Here is a 12,622-nt window from a genome sequence, read left to right on the forward strand (position 1 = left end):
CTGTGGATAAACTACACAATGTTAGGAGTTCACCCTTATTCCTACCTCCACCACCTCTTGCTTTTGATCTGTAGCTCACAATAAAAACAAGAATGCTCAACAATGTGTGCAGACAGAACCTGGTATCTCATATAATCACACGTGTTTCAAGACTGATGTGCAGAAAAGTAGAAAGAAGTAATATAAAGGCAGATTCTTCATAGACACCATGTAGTCATTCTTTGTGGCTGCCATTATTCAAGCCAGGTAAGAAAGTCTTGACAATGGGGTTTAGAGGTCTTACGGACTAGTCAAGGCTGTACTTTGTACCTCTGCCTTTGTGAGCTGTTCTCGCAGCTTCTCCACTTCCTCACGGAGCTCCCGAATAATGCGAGCGTTGGGGTCTTCATTCACCACAGCATGATTAACAATGTTCTTCGCCCGGTCTGCGTACCTCAGGGTTGAAAGGGTCTCATCATAATTGTCTGCTGCTGGGCTTACTGTTGCTACCATAGCAGTCTTGCTGTTGCCACCAAGGCTATCCTGGAAAGTGGTACAGGTTATAAAATTAAAACAGAAGGTCTCTTCCATTTTACCTGGTCAATAAATTTAGGCAGTGAGTAACCTAGGGTTGGGAGGAGATGGGGCAACTAATAACAGGAACATTTCTGTCAGAGTTCCTTGGTTAAAAACTAGTATTTTATGCTGTGTATATCAAGGAAAGATGTTATTTTCAATCTTCATTTTTTTTAAATTCACTTTTAGGAATTGTCATTCTTGGCTTTCATAATCAGTTTTATTTTAATCAGGAATGAAAACAGTCCCCTCCTTTTGCTTTATGGGGCCTTGCAAGCACTTCAAAGTTTTAACTGTTTTCTCTGCCTAGGTTTATAAACCAGAAATATAAGCACTTCAGCATTAAACTTCTCAGATAGTATTGAAGGAGCTCAGGAAAGATCATGATGAATTCAGAATAACCTATTTTAAAGACCATAAACAAGATGTTTCCAATCAGTACTAATTTAAATAACTTAAAGATCTGCTCAAACCGTATACGCTAATTTTATTCTTCTAAACACTTCAGTATGGGGCCCTTCCCCTCCACCCCCGCTTACACAGCTCACAATCTAAATTGAGTTATGTAAGAAATTACCCTTTTGGAATCTGGTTGACAGAGTAGAAGGGCGTGAAACCACATTCCTGCAAGGCAGTGTGCCGGGGGAGTGGGAAGGAGGGAAGGAAGCATTCAATCTTTTACTGATTGTGAAACTGTGGTTTATAATTTTGGCTAGTCTAAAAGATAAAATATTCTGCTTTAACTTTTGGAGCAAATCATTCTTCTGGTTGGCTGGTTTATTTGGTTTTGGGTTTATTTTTGGGGGGGTAGGGGGAGGGAATGAGGGTGGAAGGGGTGTGTTTGTTTTTTACCCAATATCCCTTTCTGAGATAAACCCCGCTATTAACTTTCATCTTCAATAACCCATGAAATCTAGGTCAGGCATTGCCATTAGAACAATCTGGCTACATGAGCTGCTTGTCTATGCATTTTAATTACAAAGCACACACATAGCATTCCCTAGCAATTGTTAAAACACCCCTTTAAGTATTTCCTTAAGACCTTCTTTTGCTGCATGATGTCTAAGATAGCTTGACAGCAGCCTGGCTGCTTCAGTGCTCAGACAAGCATTGATCACACAGACCAGCACTACTGTCACTGCATTAGTAGCACTGCTGTCTTTGGTCATGCAAAAGGGCAGCTAACTCATTGGATAGAAAATATAATTTCATATGTATATTGTTCAGCACAGCAAGGTACACCAGCAGCTAGAGAACACTTGCAGGTAAGAGCATTTTATAGAGAAGCCAACTGAAAAGTGTTCCAACTAATTGAATAGATAAGTCCAGAGGAGGCCACAAAGATGCTCTGAGGGCTGGAGCAGCTCTGCTAAGGAAACAGGCTGAGAGAGCTGGGCTTGTTCAGCCTGAAGAAAGCAGGCTCTGGGGAGACCTCAGAGCAGCTTCCAGTGCCTAAAGCGGCCAGCTAGAAAACCAGAGAAGGACTTTTAACAAGGGTCTGCAGGAACAGGACAAGGGGGAATGGCTTTAACCTGACAGAGGGGAGATTGAGATGAGGTCTTAGGCAAAAGTTCTTCCCTGTGAGGGTGGTGAGACACTGGCACAGGTTACCCAGAGAAGCTGTGGCTGCCCCATCCCCAGCAGTGTTCCAGGGCAGGCTGGACTGGGCTTTCAGCAACCTGGTCTAGTGGAAGTTTTCCCTGCCCATGGCAGGGTGGGTGGAACTGGATGAGATTCCAACTCAAACCATTCTGTGATTCTATACCAGTGGGCTTTTTTTCCTCATCTGAGGAGCAGCCAATATTTACTCCAACAAATACATGCCCTGGTAGGACCCACTTTGTAACACAGAAATGTTTTTCCAAAGCATTTACTGAAACCTTTAAGAAGACTAACAAGAGCACATGACTCATCTAGTGGGATTTCTGGCTCTAGAGAAGCCAGAACTTTTCTTCAATCCTTCAATGGTTTTCACAAATTAGGAATGACACTCTGCAACTGCAGGCCCTGCTCTGCATCAAAAGATGAAGTTTATCAGGGAGCTGGCCAGGTACTCCACTCCAAATCAAACCTTAACAGTTTGTATTTTGGGAACCTCCTTCACTGCACTAATTAGCTACAAAATAGGATTAATTCGTTATTTGAATTACAACTCTGCTGTACAGGCAGCTGAGAATGCTGTTACAATGATACACCATAATTCACAATACACCCATTATAAGTTGGGCAAAGTTCCTGTTGGACCGTAGCTATTTGAAACCAATGCCAGACTGTCTGATAAAGGTCTATGTATAAAACCATTCTGCTGATTTCACTGGTTTCTTTAAGGTTAAGCAAGAAAGGTAGACAAATAGTAAGCCAGCCTTAACAGTGTCTGCAAATTACCCTGGCAAAGATGGGGTTGCATGAGATAGACACACATAGTGGAAATAAATGAGTTTAGTTATTTCTAAGACTAAGCTGGCCCAGACTTCTCTAGCACCAAGTTTACTGTGGAAACAAAATGCAGACATCAGATATGATATTTTTAATAGCAGCCATCAGTAAAATTGCAGGGCTTCTGACTATAATGGGAAAACAAGATGTTTGTGCTGATACTATTTGATAAAACCAAGAAGTTAAAGCATTGACAAGGTATTTTGATTCCTACACATAATCTGATGCTAATCTTCAAGCTTCTTTCTGCAATAATATTTTTCACTTGGTACTTTCATCTAAATAATCTCAACAAAATTAGACAAAAAGTGATAAATCTTGGGGTCTCCTGAACACTGCTTGTTTCTTAGATTTGTGGAGTGACCCTATATGACAGATACTCCTAGTGTCAGAATACATTTACCCCACTTCAGCATCATAATTAAAAGTTGAAAGTTAGAGAGAAAGATAGCCTACCATCTCATGGCTTCTATAAACCAGGCCTCTTTAAATGAATAAATCTTGCCTTTGATCTTTAATTAAAAAAAATGTTTAAATTTTCCCCTTTCTAAATAAAGCTTCTCTTCAATGAGCTTGTTTGTAAAAAAATCCAAAAGCCCCAAACCTTTTGTTTGCACTTAACATAGCTGGATGTTAAAGACACAAAGAAGGTTTGCTTGAAAGAAAGCAGAACAAAAGTACACTTCTATTTATGAGCTACAGCAAGTGCTGGGTACGGCCATCGTCATCATGGCTACAATACATCAGACAGGTGCTAAACAGGAATTTCAGTCTGCTTGCTGGATTTGTTTAGAAATGGAGCAGCATAACTAATTCTAACAACAAGGCTAGAAATTCGTTAGGGAAGTTTCCGCTCTGCTTGCTCAGACTGTTACAGCCCCATCAAGAACCCAAGCACATGCTGATGGGGCAAACTGAAGCAAGCTGCATGCTGGTTTTGTTCCCTTCTTTGCATAGAGCCAAAAAGCACTTGTTTAATTACAGTAAAAACTCAGTGTGACTATACAGAGGCAAAAGCTTATTTAAATGCTAAAAAAGTCTTAGTGCAAGGAACACTGTAATATGAGGGTTTATTTTACTGCAGGAAAAGTATAGACACTATTTTTGTTATGCCATTCTGATTTCTATGTAGCCCTCATGACTACCTGATGACTAGTATCTGTGATGTTTACACTGGGAGAAGAGATAAATCATTTCACAGTAGTCACTCTAAAGGGTTCATGGTTCATTAAAAGACAGCACATAGAAAAGTCAAGGCTTGTGGTGTCAAGGGGTTACACATGTAAAGATTTTATTTTATTTAAGCACTGAAGTCCACTTTGTTTTCAAATCTCTTTAAGGAAAATAACCTTTTTAATCTCCACACTTCTGTATAATCTGCAACTTTCTTTGTCTTTCCACATGTGCAGTTAAATCATAGGGATGTTCAGTTGAAGCAACATCTAAAAACATTGCTAAGGATGGGTGAGGAAGCAAAGCAGAGCATTCAAGACAACCAAATGTAGCCAGAGCACTTACAAAAGACAAAAAAAAAAGGCTGGTGGTGCCAAAAATCAGTTTCTTTCCAGATTATATCTTTCTACTAACAAATATCTTAGCTGCTCCTCAATAACAATAAAACAGAGCACAAGATAAAAAAGGAAACCTGGTAAGTAAGTATTTTTATGAGACATGGTTCTGAAACATCCTGGCCATCAAAAGAAAGAAAAAAACTTTAGCAAAATGACAGCTTACAGTAAAGAAACTGACATCACCTACATATGACACCTAATTCACTAATCCTTCAAAATCCAAATCAAACAAGATTGCTCAAGCTGTACCAGGCAGGATAAGGAAAAGACAGACAAGCCACCTTCACTAGCAGGCAAGCTTTTAATGAAAACAAGTGGTTACATTTGTGCTTGCCATTCATTCAGAACATGGGAGAAATCCTTATGATGACTATTCCTAAAATCAAACTTGTATTCCCAAGATTTTTTGTCATTAGGCTACCCTGCTTTACTGTCATTGTACCTAGGAAGTGGGAAGAACAACAAACTCAAAAGCTTGCCTTTTAATTTGACATACATAAACCTCATACTTAACAATGTGTTTCTTCATTTAGACTTTACAGGTGATTCAAGTGCCATCATGATACACTCATTTTCCCGAAAATAATACCAAATAGACTCCTACACAGTACTGAATGATTTAACTGTTCTTTTCACATGAATATGAATATGATGTATTAAGTCTTCTGACCTGTTCCTCAGACTGTAACTGGGATAATGCTCTGCAATCATACTTGGCTGACAAAAGTAGAGTATATTAACAAATGTATTAGACAATTAGGAAAAGGTAATAGTCTTAATAAAAACCTTCAAAGCTAACCTTGAGAGCGTGTAAAATTCAGCTGCATGTGGCAATTAGCCCCAAGGCTGTGTGTGAAGCTGTATGTAAACTAATGCATAATATATATATATATTTAATTTCCTTATTCTTTAGACCATTACAGGTCAGCAGAAGACAGAAAACACATTTGATTCACAAAGCTACTAATGGCTTACATCCAGCTAATTTTCCAAAGACATCAGATTGGTTAACATCAAAAACAGAAAATGAGGCAGAAAAGAACAGGCTTTTATTTTACTGAATGGCACTCTTCTCCCCTTCTTCTCACTTCTATTTCTCTTTAAAAAACCAAGATCAGAGTACTTACTTTAAGTAACCAAGTGAGCACAGAATCACGATAAGGAACAAATTTGTTCTTGTTCTTGCCAGCAGCCTGATCTGCCAGGGCAGAAATAACCAACCCAAGGGTTGTGAGGGATCTGCACAGAGAACACAAGCAGCCATTAACCAGTGTAAATATTCATAAGTCAAATGCATATTTAGACAGTTACTTTCTCTCCAAAAATGAGCTCCAAGGAGAAGCTTCCTAATACATTTTTATCATTCTTTTCTCACAAAAGCTCTACTCCTTGTTTTCAGCCTTAATCATCATGTCTTCAAAATGCAATTATGTGGTAGTTATAGGAACACAAGTACAGAGGGAAAAATGTCAATCATTTTAAACAGATGTCTGAATGAAATCTCTGCTCGAGACTTTGGTATGTCAGAGCAAGAAGTAAAGGGAAGAAGAAAAACAGCTACAAGAGCTTATATTGACCTTATTCTATTTCACAAACATGCTGTATTTAACAGTCATGACTGCATTGAGGAAAAAAGGTAAAAAAAATAAATAATCAGAGTCTTACTTGTTAATGTTGCTTCCTTCTTTCAACCTGTCTCCTGCAGCACCAGTTTTAGTTGCCCTTTCACTACCGGCCAAGTCCACCAGACTCAGCTTGCCCACCTTCTCTCCTGATGTCTGCAGGAATCAGAGAACAGCTACTTTTAGTTCACTTGAGTTACAGATTTCTAAGAAGAATCAAGCTTCACTTCTTGGTGTAGACTCTCTGCAGCTGTTTCAACACCTCTGAAAGTCATCGAACTTGAACAGTACCCTGTGTTAACTCACTACCTGCTGCTTCAAAAAGAACAGAAGTATGTGAAGTCAGACAGAGTAATATCTTCAAGACATCTCAGCGGAGAGCTACATAGACCATATTAGTAAAATTAAAACCAAGAAAAATGCAGAGGTAGTACAGACCAAGGAGTTACAAACAAAAGACGTGGGGTTTACCATCCCATCTTGAAAACAGTCCCCTAAAACCCTCAGATTTTATACCAGGTTGCTTCTGATTTTCAGAGACAAAGAATGAACCTGACAAGAAGCATGCTAGAATTTATGAAATTTATTACAACTGCAAGGTCTCCTATATCCTTAATGTCCTCCTAGAAATCAATCCAAGCTACGTGAGTATTTAAACCTGTAACATAGATTTAGTTACAAACACTTTATTCTCATTTGACACAAAACAGCATTCTGAAACACTCCATAAATTTCATATGTCAATTTGAAGTGGAAAAGAAAAATGCCTTTGAGAACAGTTTGCTCACATCATGCTGCTCTCCTGCAGCATTGACAACTTTAGCATGTTGGTAGCACAAAGTGCTACATTCTGCTAATTGAACAGGATAATTAGAATTAATATGTTTTCAAAGATGTTACTCTAAGCTTCTCAAAATATAATGTAATCACATCAGGCCATACTGAAACAAGTCATTTCCAGGACTGAAAGAACCAGCAGATGGGAAAACAGAGAAATCTGTTCCAGAAACTCACACAGTGGTCACTGGAAAATGCAAATAATTGGAACCACCACCTTGCATTCAGGCTGGCCATGACCACACAAAAAATTTGTATGACAAGCTCACAGTTCAGCCACAGCAAAACCACAATGACAAACTACATCAAATCAAGGAGTTTAGCACAGCATGACTGCCGATTAGAAGTGTAAAGAGAGAAAAAAATCAAATAAAGAACAAAGAAAATTGTTTTGAGTAAGAAGATTGGTAGAAACTGAGAAATGAGGGGGGAAAGAGCTCAAATGCTCATTACACTTTACATTGCATTCAATAGTTACGAACATACACTCCTTAGATTTCTCCATGAACACTAAAAATTTCTCCAAGTCTTTAAAGATATTAAAGAATTGCCCAAGCACGGAATCTATTAACAATTTAAAGTTTTAGTATGGAAGACCTATTTCAGTTTTAGTTCATCACCATTTTCTGTGAGGGATTAAATAATATTAACACACAAATACATTTCACGCACCCCTCCAAGGAATATTTAAATATAAGGAAATTTAAATATGAAATCATTTTTCTTTACATGTCTTTTAGATATTTTATATATATACATAAAAAATAATGCCATACAATGTAAATTTTTTTAAATTACTCAGTGTTCTTGTTTATAAAAGTTGGTCATTTATACATATTTGCATGAAATAAGCTCTTGAAGGAGATTACCAGATGTATACTCAAGTGTTCTTGTATTTTTCACCTACACATTTTGTTTTTAGTTCCGCCCCAAGTCTGTACAGTACACGTTACTGCTTGAAAAGTGTTTCTTCTTTGTAGATTCTAGGAACAAGAGATCTTTCCTGCACCCTCCAGCAGGTCTACTGCAACCTGGGTCCTGCATTTCTGCTTTCCATTTAGAAAAACTTCATGTTTCTCTTTCAAACCTATTCAACTGATTTCCCTACACTGCAGAACAAGCACATGAGCACTACTAGAATTTAGCCAGCCAAAGCCAGAGCTAACCTATTCAGCACTAGCAGTGCACAAAGGCAGGAGACTATGGCAAATGGCCTCCTGAGATTCCTTCCCACCAACCTGTTTACAAGTTTATGAAATATATTAGAGCAAAAGACACAGATCCAAGCTTCACATTTGGACTCTAACTTGTTTTACTCACCCCAGACTGTACATCATAGAGTGTGTGGGTAAGGATGATCTTGAAGACTGCATGGGACCGACTGCTCTCCTCATTCATATTGGTTGCAGCCACTGTTCGAGATTTGTTGCCCTCAGACATCAAGGACTCAATGTCCTAGATACAATTTTCACAGCCATAAGCATATCTGCATTAACATTCTTTTATTATCTACTGAAACAATCTTATTTTGGTAAGATATGGCAAGGATTTTCTCACTAAGCTTCCTGCTGTTTGTTCACAAAATGTCAGGAAAATAATACTGTGACCTCCCTTTAAAGAGTAGAAATGGCACAATGCTGTGACATGCGTATTTATCCATTACCTCTACCTAGATATTAAATTATCAACAAAAATAATGCACCTGGCTGCATAATACTCAAAAGCAAAGAAAAAAAGTAAGGAAACAACAATTCATGTTTGAACACTTGAACATTTTAGTCCCAGTTGTCAAACACATATTCCTGAAATCTGTAATACTGACAGAAGGCTCAAAGACAGGGGGGAATGGCTTTAAACTGAAAAGGGGAAATTTAGATTAGCTATTAGGAAGAAGCTCTTCCCTGTGAGGGTGGTGAGGCCCAACCCAAAGAATTCTAAAGATTTAATCAAAGTTTTATTAAACAGAACCACACTAACGAGGCCATTATATTCCTTCTCCATATAAGAGCTTATAAATTCTTCTGATACACTAAGTTGTGATACTTGACAAATACACAGCTCCCCTGCTTCAGGGTTTTACAGCAATCCTACAAAATGGTTAAAACTATAGAGTCCTGGCCTTGACTTTTATTCATGCATCTCTAGCTGGATGATGGTAAAAAAAAACCCCAAAACCAATCAAATGAAAGACCACCACAGACCACTTTGACTCCGTATGCTGCATTACACAAAAGCTGCTGGGTGACATATAAATGAAAAGCACACAATGTGTCTTGGCTTAACAGAAACCACCATGGAGAGGTTGATGAGAAACTGCAATAGGAAAAGTTGCACTATTTTCATGTTTTACTTAAGATGACAGACTTCCATCCCATATTTATTAATTTGTCCCACAGTACATTTGTGCTTCTTACAAATTTACTATCCAGCAAGCAAATTTTGTGTAATGTCCTCATATATTTGCCTTGTAAGCAACCAGTGGTTTATAATTCCAGTGTGCCTGTGCGTTACCAGTGAGTGAAATTACCAGGCAATAGCACGAGAGCCAGCAACAAAATGTGGTACTGAAAGCCTTTCTCTGCTAAATCCTGGTTCTGTAATCTATCATGGAATGTTTTCTCATGGACACAGTGTACGCTCATCTTAAGTTTGGGAGGAAAGCTGTTTCATTAAATTGTTGCATTATTTCCAGAACTACTGAATAGTACCAGATGAAGATGAGTTTCTGCTCTTAACCCTGCTCTCCCTGGTGATCACAATACAACAATCCTACAGCTCTCTTGCTCTAAAATCCATGTTTCTACTTAAGGGACAGTACCCTAGTGTTTAGAATGTCAACACACGCATTTAATAAAATTGATCCTTACCTTGTAGCTAGCAACGGCTAGCTTGGATAGGCCATCTACGTAAGGACCATAAACACTGTGTTCTCTAACTTTTAATGACTGACGGCTTCTGGTTGGAAAAAAAAAAAGCACATGACTAACTTAAGACAACATTTATAGAAAGTCAATTTCTCACAGACAGAGCTCAAACATTACAGTTTTACAAATACCATAATAAAGCACTGAACAAGGATGATAATGCAAACCAAGAAGCCTTATGTCTACATGTAAAATGCTGATACATTTTGTCACTTAATAAAAGCTAGCATCAGGGTGAGTTTACTCCAAGCTTTCAGTCTTACTACTTAATTTTGATTTAAAATGAAAGGATACTGAGATCAGGAAGAAGCAAAAGCCATCCTACGCAAATGCCTTAGGTGGGATCCATTAAGTCAAACTGGTTATGGAAACGAAGAGTGTATGGCAACACAGTACAGTTCCGCTGACTCACCCTTTCGGGTCAAGAAGATCTCTGACTTTCTCATTGTATATCTCCATGTAGGATACTTCCACTTTGAAACTCTGCTCTTCATTTTCCTCTTTCTGTGCTCTTTCAAAGAGTCCACTACAAAGCCTAGGGATTAATCCAGGTTGGTCAGCAGTACCCATCATTGTGTATGATTTTCCAGATCCTGTAAGAATAAATCTATGATTAGTGTGCATGCAACAAGGTTTCTTGCTGTGCAGAACATTCAACAGTCATAGAGAGAAGAGGTTAAAAAAAATAAATAAATTTTGCATTTCAGTGAAAGATATTTGTGCAGTTTTCTACTTTCATCAAACCAGTATTTGGCTAAAGATTATTTAATTAAAAGAAAAAGTAAACCAAGAAACTTAGCTCAAACTGACAGAAAACACTTTTTTCAGGTAGATACAGTCTCACTGTAGATGACAACCCACAAAAACCCACGTGGGTGCCTCAATAAGAAAAATCAATTGTGTAAGCATACTCATTTTTGCACGTTGCACTTAAAATGATGATTAAAGATTATTCTAACTGAAGAGGCAGAAAATATGAGTGATGCACTGAACTCAAGGATGATCATGGTCCTTCTAAAGATTATAATCTAAGATGTGAAAAATAAGGGTAGTTAGCAGCAAGGGAGAAAATCCTATTTTTCACCCTGCCCACCTCACAGCTAAAGTTACCAAAGGGACAAACATTTTTTACCTACATCACATGGCATTTCTCCTGAAACAATGTCACAACAGCCATGAAAAGGGTCTCCAGTCAGAACATAACACCTTTTGTATTAACAGTATTTCTCCTTTATGTCTTGAAGGGACTTACCAGTTTGTCCATAGGCAAAGATGCAAGCGTTATAGCCTTCAAAGGCATTCTGAAGAATATTCTCCCCAAGGCACTTGAAAACAACATCTTGACCTAAGAAACAAAACACACAAGCTAGCATTGTAACAAAGCAAGAGAGTTTTTTTTCCTTGATTTGGATTCTTCAGTGATTATGTAAAAGCAGTTGGTGATTTTCTGCTGTTGTCGCCTAAATCACATTCTGTACTTACTCCCTCTAGATAAGCAAGACCATCAGCCAGCAGATTTATGCTACTGCAAAAATCAGAAGCTGGAATTATCATGCAATATACCTGTATGTGCTTAAAACAACATCCTATCAATGTTCATGTTCAAAGGTTTTATCAGCAAAAAATCAACTACCGACTGCAGAATTTATTCCAGTGGTGAATGACACCATCTCAAAATATACACAGCCTGTACATTTTAACAACTGTCAGTTGATTTTAATCTATGGCAATTACTAGAGCATTAGATTTTACTGATATCAAAAGATATTGAGATAATTAAGTAATATATAAAAGATATTAAGTAATAAAAGTGATTTTTTTTGCAGAGAAGGAATCACAGCTACGTGGGAGATGACATAATACAAGGTATGTGTTAGCAAAATATAAGGTATATCACTTCTTTTGTAATTGAACCAAATCTGAAGGAACAGCTTTTTGGCTCCTTTTACAAGGATGGGAAGAAATGCTTCATGTATTTGGATATTACTTGTTTAAGCAAAACCTCTATTTTCAAAATTTCTTTTACAAACAGAGGAACTAAAGTCTTAACAAGACATGGCAAAACTTATGGACTGAAAAGTCCTCTCAGATATGTTAATGGTCCTGAAAGCTTTTCCTTTCTCTCATTCACTGAAGTCTTCATCTTGACATCCAAGTTCAATTCAAATTTTACGCATGCAAAATTCCCCAGCAAAACTCCTAATAACTGTGCTGGGTTAATGGAGCACATAAGTGGAATGGTTTTGTACCAAACACTTCCAATGCCTAAGAGACCATAATATAAGTGATAATACAGATGATATAATATCTGTATTAATATATTATTTTACAAATATACATATATGTATGTGATATATATATATCAACTGTAATATATGTGATATAATACAGGTGCCTCCATTAGTTTGAAAAACAAAAAACTTACCTTCCTATGTAATTTGTACAGCTGAAAGTGCACATTATTCTCATTTTCTCACTAAATTACTATTCATTAGTTATTTGGTAAAGAAATTAAAAACTAGAAGCATGTGCCTCTTATTTTTCTTATTTTTTTTAAATAAATGTAAACAAGCTTAACTAAACCCCAGTTTTAAAAGATAGCAAGTATGAAAGGAACAGATCAAAAAACTGGCAATTCCAAATATATTTCATATTTTACCGTAACTATTTGCCAAAA

General features: G+C 37.4%; 1 protein-coding gene across 1 annotated transcript in view; it reads right to left on the reverse strand.

Moving 5' to 3' along the window:
* Positions 1-12,622, reverse strand: part of KIF13B (kinesin family member 13B) — a 131,788-nt gene that overhangs the window by 66,085 nt on the left and 53,081 nt on the right. Inside the window, 7 exon segments of the mRNA XM_013128381.3 lie at positions 310-522; positions 5,690-5,801; positions 6,228-6,340; positions 8,342-8,476; positions 9,889-9,976; positions 10,358-10,538; positions 11,198-11,290. Of these exon segments, the coding sequence (XP_012983835.2) occupies positions 310-522; positions 5,690-5,801; positions 6,228-6,340; positions 8,342-8,476; positions 9,889-9,976; positions 10,358-10,538; positions 11,198-11,290 (935 nt within the window).

Source organism: Melopsittacus undulatus, chromosome 3 (genome assembly GCF_012275295.1).
Source record: "Melopsittacus undulatus isolate bMelUnd1 chromosome 3, bMelUnd1.mat.Z, whole genome shotgun sequence".
NCBI classification, from domain to species: Eukaryota; Metazoa; Chordata; class Aves; order Psittaciformes; family Psittaculidae; genus Melopsittacus; species Melopsittacus undulatus.